This window comes from Nicotiana attenuata, chromosome 11 (assembly GCF_001879085.1).
Source record: "Nicotiana attenuata strain UT chromosome 11, NIATTr2, whole genome shotgun sequence".
NCBI classification, from domain to species: Eukaryota; Viridiplantae; Streptophyta; class Magnoliopsida; order Solanales; family Solanaceae; genus Nicotiana; species Nicotiana attenuata.
In genome coordinates this window covers 40,300,185-40,310,731 of record NC_031999.1, presented here as the reverse complement: position 1 = coordinate 40,310,731, position 10,547 = coordinate 40,300,185, and the positions used below count along the sequence as shown (strand labels likewise).

At 37.4% G+C, this 10,547-nt stretch overlaps 1 protein-coding gene across 1 annotated transcript in view; it reads left to right on the top strand.

The window, feature by feature from the left end:
- The window catches only part of LOC109234381 (mediator of RNA polymerase II transcription subunit 7a-like), a 10,581-nt gene extending 389 nt beyond the window's left edge, over positions 1-10,192 (top strand). The window contains exons 2-5 of the mRNA XM_019400355.1: positions 793-862; positions 6,514-6,680; positions 6,782-6,855; positions 9,776-10,192. Coding sequence (XP_019255900.1) covers positions 793-862; positions 6,514-6,680; positions 6,782-6,855; positions 9,776-9,836 — 372 coding nt within the window. The 3' untranslated portion in view covers positions 9,837-10,192. The remainder of the gene's footprint in view (positions 1-792; positions 863-6,513; positions 6,681-6,781; positions 6,856-9,775) is intronic.

Here is a 10,547-nt window from a genome sequence, read left to right as displayed (position 1 = left end):
TACACTCGTATGTAACTAGTCTCTCACCTGTTACCTCTACCCCCTCCTTGAAACCCGCCTATACCCCCCCCCCCCCCTCAAAAAAAAAAATGAAAAATGAAAAATGAAAAATGAAAGAAGAAAAAGTACCCCATGATACCCAATTGCTCACTTGTGCTTAATAAGGTATGTATTTGAACGTATAATAAGGTGTATTTGAGATTCTTGCTAGCTCTTCTCCTTGAAATATATTCTTTTTTTCTTTTTAAAGATTGAATCATATTCTCAATTTGTTCACTTTGATTAAATTTATACTCCATCCGCCCATCTTATGTGATGTTGTTTGATTGGGCGCAAATTTCAAGAAAAAAAAGTACTTTTGAAATGTATGGTCTAAAACAAGCCATATACATTCTCAATTTCTTCACTTTAATTATTTTCATATTGCTTCTGGGGGTAAAAGTCTGGAATTAATTCAATGCGTGCAGAAAAAATTAATGCGAAAGAGTAAACGGGGAAATGTTTGATGCTAATATGAAGTTCATTGAGCTATTTAAGTAGCAAAAGTTGCTTTTATCTATCCCGAAATATGAATGAGGCTATCAATAAGGCTCTCGCCTTTATTTTATATTATATTGAACTGGATTGGGTAAATGACTTCTTATCAAGAATATTTTTTCTGGTCACTCCTCTGTGCTTGTCTTTTGTGAATTTGCTTGTCAGTTGTGTTTCTGAAATTAAGTTGTGCCCAGTGGTTTCTGTTAGATGACTATGTTCAGTGACGCAGTATTGTTTTTTTTTCATTGGTTGCAGACTGATGATGTACTCCCAAGTTTGGAAGATCAGGGTGTTCGTCAATTATACCCAAAAGGGCCTACTGTTGGTAAAGTTCTAGACCATCCTATTCCCACTAGAATTATATTAGATATGATGTAGTTGTTTTAACAGGTTCTGGTATTTGCTGGCTATACTTGGCTATTAGCATCGCCTAGTACTTAAGTTTCTTTAATTACTAACAAGAGAAAACTTTGCGCTAGTCTTCCTTTCGTTGCTATAGGACATAATTGATGCTATTAAATAGTTGAGTCTGATGATAACTTTTCTTCGTTTACCTTATTCTCCATTGCTAACTGTAGTTTCGTTCCTCAGCTTTCTCTGAAAGGCTGAATATTCATAAGGCGCTATGCCTTCCCCATACGCTTTACCATAAATTTGGTATGCTGAAATAGGAGTGTAGTTCCTCCGTCAGATCGCTGTTGTTGCTGGACATTCTAGAATTGTCCAGTGTCTTTAAAATTTGTCTGTCTAGTACCATGATAGAATTTTCCATTCTTTATTTGTTTTAGATGATAATAGCAGTATAGGACACATTAATGCCTCTTATGTTTATTAAGCAACTTTTTGCCTTTTGGTTTTGAGCAAATATGTGAAGCAGACTATTACGAATATTGTGTAGCTATGGTCTTTATTAAATGAAACATGTAGATATGGTGTATGCTAACTGAAATCATTCAGGGAGATATCAATTTCTTGTAATTAAGTAATGTTGATTTCTTTCCTATAGTTCAAAATCAGTGTATGTACTATTTAATACACCCAATAGCTTGATGAATATCAAGTAATACAGCAACAACAACAACCCAGTGAATTCCCATAAGTGGGGTCTGGGGAGGGTAGTGTGGGTAGTGTGTACGCAGATGAGTAGAAATCACCTAGTATTTTTTTGGCTTCTGGGGAAAGACCTCATGGTTCTCCTCCCACTTCATTGACCACTAGGCTACACCATTGAGTGCAAGGAACTCCTCTATCAGATTTTTCAGAATCTCTCCGTCACTTTTGGCCAGTAGAATATTGTGGAACTTATTGCCGAAAAAAAGATGTTTTGGTAGCTTGCTTGATTTTCTGCCAGAGTTTTGAATTTTTTCCATTCTAATCACCATGTCACCTTGATTGGAAACGTTGCTTATAAGAAAGAGATCTCATGTTGTTAGAGCAGTATGATGTTTCTCTTATTTTAATACAAAAGAGTTTCTTATAAGGAGGCACGGTTTCAACTATCTTCACAACTCTTATCTGGCCAATCTGGTAACCTAGACCCCGTTGCCTATGTCTCTCAATCTTCCATGCTTGACCCTTGGGTTCATTGACCCAGGAGCTTCTAATCACTTGTCAGCTAATAAATCTCTTTCTTCAACTATATTATAACGAAATCCCTTCCAACAGTAACACAATATCATATCCCAAACCATCTATCAAGTTTGTCCCATTATATATCAGTGTAATTTTTGTACACCAAAAATACGAGTGAAACAAAAAAGATCTTTTTTATACTTCCAAGAAGAAGCAACAAGTCTATAATACGTGGATATGTTAGAGATGTTAGAGAACAAACTCCCAACAGACCACATTTGCGCCTTTCAACAAAGTAGATAATTTTAGCGTTAACACATAGTTGTCTTATATGTGTTCCATTTCTGTTGAACCCCATTCTTCGAAACATATAGGTCAAAGAGTTCCAATTTACATGATCATATTCATTCTCAAACCAATTTGCATAACAAAGTCCGTTGGGCTTTAAGTGAGAAGCAAGAGTTGAAATGTACGCTTCTGTGAAGTAAGACATGCAATTTATAGAATACAAGAATACCTAAATGAGTAGTACTTTCATAAAGATGGCAATTGACATTTCAACATCCGATATAGAATGATAATATATATCCCAACTCCCCAGAGTGCGCTTGGTCGTCGATGAAGTTGGAGTTGATTATCGGAGACCACAGTTAAATTTAGGTGGTTTCTTTCATTTGTCTAAGTCTTGTTGGATGGAAATACCCGGTACCCGTGAGAGGTAACAAGTACACAATTGATTAGACGTATCACATTGATGCTCCAAAAAATCCTAAATAGAAGTTTAGGCAAAGGTTCATTAGGATGAAGGACAAAATAATGAAGATGATATTGTAGAGCTGATGATTTTGTCGGCGTTAAGTGGGTAATGCCTAACATATTAAGAGCTTGTTGGAACAATGGTATCATCAGAAAATGGCAAAAAGTAGACAAACAGTATGGAGGACAATTCCTTTGTGTGTTTTATGGACAATATGGCTGGAAAGAAATAATGTCTGTTTTGAAGCGAGAAGACAACGTGTGAGAATTATAAATAGCTGTCTTTTGAACTTGTATTTTTGGTATAATAGAAGTACTACTGAAAATATGGAGCAGTACTTGGACTTATTAGAAGAGATAGGAGATTTGTAGTTGCCATGTTAGTGGCAGATGTTGGATTGGTACCTTTTAAAAAAAATCTTACCTTATCAATATGAAAAATAAAAAATGAAGGTATACTGTTGATTAGGTGAAATACAACAAGAACCTCATGCAGAATTGAAAAGGGACATTATAATGGAGTAATAAGGTGCGTTTGGTCCCACCTAGGTGATCGTTTTGTACACAATTAACTACCTTACTTTGTTATGGAGCAGGAGGACCAATTGATTGATGGAGTATTTTCTGAAATTACACGAATCTTCTGAAATGACTCTTGAAATACTCTCTGGCATTGTCACCCTGTAAGGTGCAATTACGGACTCCAACTTTGATATTAATTTTGACACAGAATTATTTAAATATTGGAAATAGCCCGGAACGAATTTTCATTAATAATGCTCAAATGTTGCGATATAATTATAAATAAAGGTGATAAAGTAGTAGAATTCTAAACTAGTCTTAACCCGACTTGATTATTTTTATTTATTGTGTAAATAAGTTGAAAAGGGAATGATATTCTACTATTGGTTAGTTTTGGTAAAGAAGTATGTTTTTGATCCCTTAAATTGGCGCAGCTCACATTCTATTCATGACATGGAGGATAAATCAAGAATTACATGTTGAAGCTTAGAGAGATAGGGATGACCGAGATACTTATGGATAAGAAGAGGAGACTGACCTGGTACATTTAGTAGAAGATGAGGCACTAAAAGAGATAATAAAGGCCCCACGACGCATGTCCTTTGCCAATCCTCCGTTATCTAGAACAGGAACAGATTGATTACTTGAACGTAATTGAATATCCAATGGACTGAGTAAGTTTCCTGATAGATATAAGGTTTAATGGCAATTCAGAAACATATAGGAGGAGTTAAGAGTTAAAGATAGAATAATGGGAATTTGATCAACTCATTTGGCCATAGTTTGGGTGTGATTGGTCGGGGTAATTGCTCTTGATAGAGTTGGAAAAATACGTCAATAGATATCTGCAGCTTTTTTTGATAAGGTAAGATTTTATTAATAAAAGTATCAAGATGGTACAAAAGCGAACAATCCAGCTGGATTACAAATAGAACTTCTATATATCAACTAATTCCAAATCCCTTAAATCCATATCACCTAACTCCTCTATAAAATTTTAATATTGTTCCAGATTTTCCATAACACTTCTTTTACACCAAAAATACAAATACAGTAAATATCTATTTTTAGTCCTGGAGATATTTTGTTTTCTCCTTCCCCACGCGTGGGATTATACTGGGTATGTTGTTGTTGTTGTATTCTGTCTTCTCCCTTCAAAGCAGGCCCCTAAGTTGCTCCGACATGGCAGATTAGGTGCCGCACCTGTGCTGACACGACACTAGTATGAGTGTGGGTATGAGATCCGTACTGGATCATGTCAAACGATTTTGGGTACTTTGACCAAGACGGTCTGAAAAATTCGAGACGAGATACAATCTGATTCCAGAAATCAGAACCAAAACTAAGGGTAATTTGAAGAAAATAGCATATCTTATCCGGGAAATCAGTCCTTTACTTATCTACAACTTGAGAGAAATTCACATTATACAAGCTATACGTAAATATTCGACAAAACTTCTCATAATTTAGAGATATTTTTATATTTTTATTTTTTTGAATTATTTTAACTGGATCCCCGCGCCCGTATCTGTACTAGGATCCATATCCCTAATCTTAGAATTTACATCCCGAAGGATCTGACCTCTAAATCCGCACCCGTGTCGGACACCCGCACCCGTTTCGAAGCAACTTAGACAGGCCCTATTCCTTTCTAGCCATATTATCCATAGTGCACATAAAGGAATTGTCCTCCATACAGACAACTTATCCTTTGCCGTCTTCTGAAGTTGCCAAGTTTCCGGCAAGCTCTTAACATTAGGAGGCATTGCCCATCTGACACCATGTAAATCTAGAAAGACTTCCAACATTGTCTTGCCACTCTACAATGAATAAATAGATGGTTGACAGTTTCAAGATCTTCTTCACACATATAGCATCTGTTAATAAGAACCATTCCCTCTTTTCTGCAAGTTCTCCTGAGCCAAACGAATTTCTTTTGCTGCCACCCATCCAAAGCAAGCTACTTTAATAGGTACTTTTGATTTCCAGATTGCTTTCCATGGCCAGTCGGGCTCATACATCCCCTGTTGTTTCTGTAACAAAGTGTAGCATCTGCTAGCTGTGAATTTTCCATCTCTGTTTGCCGCCCATACTATTGAATCTCTCCTACTATCCTCCAAATTCTCTTTGCTTCTCCTTTTGACAAGAGTTTGAACAGATTTTGGACTTCGTCGAGGGTAGAAATTTGACTCGTGGCATCATTCTTCATGTCTTTGTCTCCCAATATTTCACCATTTTCAGTGGCCCAATCTTCGACTGAGAGTACTAAAGGATCAGTTCAAAATCTTCCTTTTTCGGCCCTCCATTTGGACAGCTCTGGTTGCTCGGCAGCTGTGTTATAAGAATTCACTGCCTTCTCTGTCATCTTACAGATATTTTCGGCAAGCGCAAGGTGTGTGAAAGAGCCAATCACATATTCTAGGCTCACGCTAGTTTGTGATTAATAGATCTCACCCACTGATTGAATTGATTCAGGAGTCAGGACAGAGTTGGACAGAGAGTTGCCTCAGTGTTGAAAGAGAAGAACTTTCTTGGTTTCTCCTCAGCTAAGCAAACGATTGATATGAATGAATCCTTTATTAGACCCAGATCCCATATTTTTTACGATTTGTTACTATTAGACACATTTTTTTGTGTCTCATCGTATATCGTCCTGCATTTTAGATACCGACTCTGCATGGAGCATTGCACTCATATTATTTCCTGCTTCATAAGTTCGTAGTAAATATTCTTTATAAGGTTAAACTACATTGTTATCATTGCTGTTCTCTTTTCCTGAGCTTGTGACTGGAATCAAGAATAGGGAAATCTAATGAGGACTTCATATCCTCTAGAAACTGCTTCTTGATTTTGGGGCGGGTATCTCGGATGTTGCACACTGCATTAGTTACAAGGTAGGAGTCATTAGGTTATGCAAACTCTTAGACAAAAGGTACGCAACTTTCTGAGCACCTACGGATTGCAAAAGTTATGTTGCAGAATCTGTTCCCTAGTTGAAAGGACGTACCATGATGTCCCTTATTATTGGATGATGCTACATATGGAATGTTGCCAGAGATAATTTTAGATACTATTTGTCACTTGTCAGAAAAGTAATCTTTCTGATTTTGCTGATTCGTGTTACAGATTTCAAGAAAGAATTAAGAGCACTTAACAGAGAATTGCAGCTACATATATTGGAGCTTGCTGATGTTCTTGTGGAGCGCCCTTCACAATATGCCCGGAGAGTGGAAGAGATATCTCTTATATTCAAGAACCTGCACCACCTACTCAATTCTTTGCGTCCTCACCAGGTGATCATTGGTGAATCGAAGTTTCCAAATATTCCCTGGTTTTAGTATGGATGGAAGATAGATCTCCAGTTATCATTTACCTTGATATCTTTCTTTTATAGGCTCGAGCTACACTTATCCATATTCTAGAACTTCAAATACAACGACGTAAACAAGCAATAGAGGATATCAAGCGGTATGATGTGTTTTTCATGTTCTTTTTATCATATATTTTAGCTTCTTCCTTAATTAGATTTTGATTAGAACTAGGGAGTTCGTTAAATGAGAAGTGTCTACAACAAACAGGTATTATAAGTGAAAGAAACGATTTAAGCGGCTTCAGTCACTTTCATATATTTTTTTTTTTTTGGAGAATGGAACACTTTCAGTTATGATTATATATGACATTACTGTATCATTACCTATCAAACAGAAAAGAAATATGTATGATGTAAATAAAATTCACAGGTCATTGGAGTCGACACAGACTGTTCAATTCTTTCTTTTTCATTATTGTTTTAACTTTGCCTTATCTTGTTCTTTTTCTTTAGTCTTTTAATTCAACTAATACCAAGAGAAAATTGGATCTTACTGGTTATAATTAACTGCGACGAAATTCTATCAAGTGATTGTTTTTATATATCATGGAATTTTTGGGGAATGATGAGCGTAATATGTGGTGTGCCCCACATTTATATGTGGGGCAAGCTAGAGGGGAAGGTACTGGAAAGCTGTTAAAGGCAAAGAGAAATCAGGCATACAATTTCGTAGAGGTAGGTTCTAATTGTTTATTATTTAGTAGACGATACCCCTACTTATACAGATGATTGGGCGGGAAGGAACTTTTTTTATTTATTTTAAAGATGAAGGTGTTTCATTAAAAAAGGCATCAAGAAGATGTAAAGTTGCAAAAAAACAAAAGCACCGGAGCACAAAAATACTACGTAGTTTGTTAGCCCCTTTACATTTTGTCAGTCAAAAAATAGGGAACTAAAAAAGTCAAAACATGGTCAAAGCTAATTACAGGAGTTAACTTTTTTTCCTACCAAAAAAAGGTTAAGCGAACAGCTAGCTTTAAGAGAGTGAATTGGAGTTGAGATCCCATCAAAACATCTATGATTCCTCTCATTCCACAGGCATCAGAAATAACTGCAGGGATCATCGCCAAGATCTTCTTGATGGTCTTGTCAACTCTCCATAGCTCCAGCTTGCATATGCTTCACTTATATGCTGTGGCATGACCCTCTAAATACCAAAGATTGGAATAGTACATATTCCATAATTTCTTGGCCACTCTACTACGGAAGAATAGGTGGCTGACTGTCTCAAAACTGCTTTGACACATATAGCATCTGTTAACCAATTGAAATCCCCTTCTGTTGAGGTTGTCTTGTGTTAAACAGGCTTCCGTAAGAGCAATCCAGCTGAAGCATATGGCCTTGGTAGGCAGTTTGGTCTTCCAGATTAGTTTCCAAGGCCAGAAATCCAATTATATTTGATTCTGAGAACATAATAGCTGGTCAAAATGCTGTTGTGTCCCCTGATCATTCTGTCAGCCTCAGTTTCATCAATGGTGCACCTCTCCATACTTGCTAGCTGTTCTAACAGACTATGTATTTCCCAATCCTGAACATATCTTCTGAATAAAACATTCCAGCTATTCCCAACATCTGTTTTGGCTTTTGAGCAATAGAGGAATTCTTATCTTGGGCAATCTGAAACAAATTTGGGTATGCCTCCATTAATGGAGTATTGTTTAACCACTTATCCTTCCAGAAACTAATGTTTAAACCATTCCCTGCTTTGAAAGATACCTGACCAAAGAATCCGTTTTCGCAGCTTCTGATGTGTTGCCAAGGACCAACCCCGTGATGCAGTAGATGTTTTTGTTCTCCTGTTGTCCCTTCTACTGTGTTTAGCAGAACAATTATTTCCTTCCAAAGGCTTGTCTCATCTGTACCAAACCTCCATAGCCATTTCATGAGCAGATTTTGCTGTATAAGGCCAAGTCTCTAATACCCAGTCCGCGATTGCTTTTTGATTGTGCGACTTTGGACCATTTGATAAGATGGTATTTGTGAGAGCTGCTGTTTCCTTCCCAAAGGAAGTTCCTCCTGATCTTGTCTAGCTGCTTAAGTACCTTGCTAGGAATGAGGAACAGTGAAGGGAACTCTTTCATCCATAGTTTTCTGTACACCTCATGTATACTAGGCATATTTTGGCAAATTAAATATTTTACTAGTCGGTAATTAAAAGAAGTGTCCCTCACTTTATTGTATCTTGTTAAGAGGGATAAAATCCCAGCCAGGAGAGGATTTCACACTGAATTTGGATACCTCCTCAAGATCAGTGGGCCCTTTGTGATATCCCTTTTTAACTGTTACACTGCTTGAGTCTGTTGTTAATAGATTGAAATCTCCTATTTCTCACTTACAGTTAAAATCTCCTATTTTTTTTATGGGAAGGCGACCAGCTTCAACAGTTACGCTTGCCCTGCTAATCATCCTTGTGGGGTTTGGATGTCTAACTCAGCCTTTAGATGCTTGCAGCTCCTTTTTGTTTTTTTTGATTTGCACCGGATGTCCGAGTCTCTAAGAGCCCCGACTAATCCCGGGGGTGCACAGGCCCTCGGCAAGGAGTTTCCCGCAAGTGCACCACGGTTAATTCAGGTTTTACCCAGTCCGATGACCCTCAGAAATTGTTTGCACCCAGTGGGTTTCGAACTTGAGACCTTGAAAGGGAGCAAACCCCAAGGCTCAAGTCTATTGCCACCAGGCCAACCCCTGAGGGTTGCTTGCAGCTCCTTTGACTTATTTACTTCTATCATCAGCAGATGGTTTCTGCCCTGCTAAAGTACTTCTATTGGAGACAAATATGTTGCACCTTATGCTTTTGCTCCTTTATTCTGTGAAAATCTCCTATAAGTTTTGGTGTGAAAAATACCAAGCATACTTCTAGTTTAATTCAATTCAATTAATGCAGCAATATCATGGATTTGCGTGTGATTATGTATCTGTTGGTTTGTATATGGGCGTAATTTTCTCTATCTTATCTTTTTATTCTTTGATAATATGGTACTTTAAGTCGTGATGTTGGTTTTGTATTTGCTTGTATAGGAGAAGGGAAGAAGCTCAGAAGCTTTTAAAGGAGGCACTTGGTACCCTCGAGGGACAGTAGCATGCTCTTCGCACACTCAGCTGGCACAATAGAGTTGACAAATTTCTGGACAATTAGAGTTTCCAGGATGCTTTGAAAGCCTATGTGTTTCTTGTACATTGGCAAAAGTAGAAAATGTTATATTTGGATTCAATTCTAGTGTAGCTTTCTGGTCATATTCGGGTTGAGGACATGTTGATGGTGGCATAGATAGCTGACACTCCCTAACCTGATCAAACATTGTTGGAGACTGATTTCTTCAAGAAAAAAGATGTTTTTGTTAGAGACTGGAGAAACCAACAAACTGTATGTTGATATGTTCCTTCCTCCTTTTCCCTGTCGGGGCTAGAAATACATGAGCAGTCAAATTTTCATAATGAATTTCTCAATGGAAACCGCCCCCCCCCCCCCCCCCCCCCCACTATTGCAGTATCCGATAATAGGAAAAAAAGCAATACATGTATTCGTAATCTCTTCTCCTTGCACCGCCTTCAACAACAACAAACCTAGTGTAGTTCCACAAGTGAGGTATGAGGAGGGTAGAGTGTATGCAGACCTATAAAATGGTAACTACCTCATGATTATGTTATGAAGCTTAAACGTAGATGGTGCTTACGATATTCATCATCATACTATACTAAAAGCAGGAACCTACTAAGTCTAAAGTTAAGTTACCAAAATTTCCTTTAAAAGCTATATGACCATCTTTTTCCTAGAGCAACAAAACATACC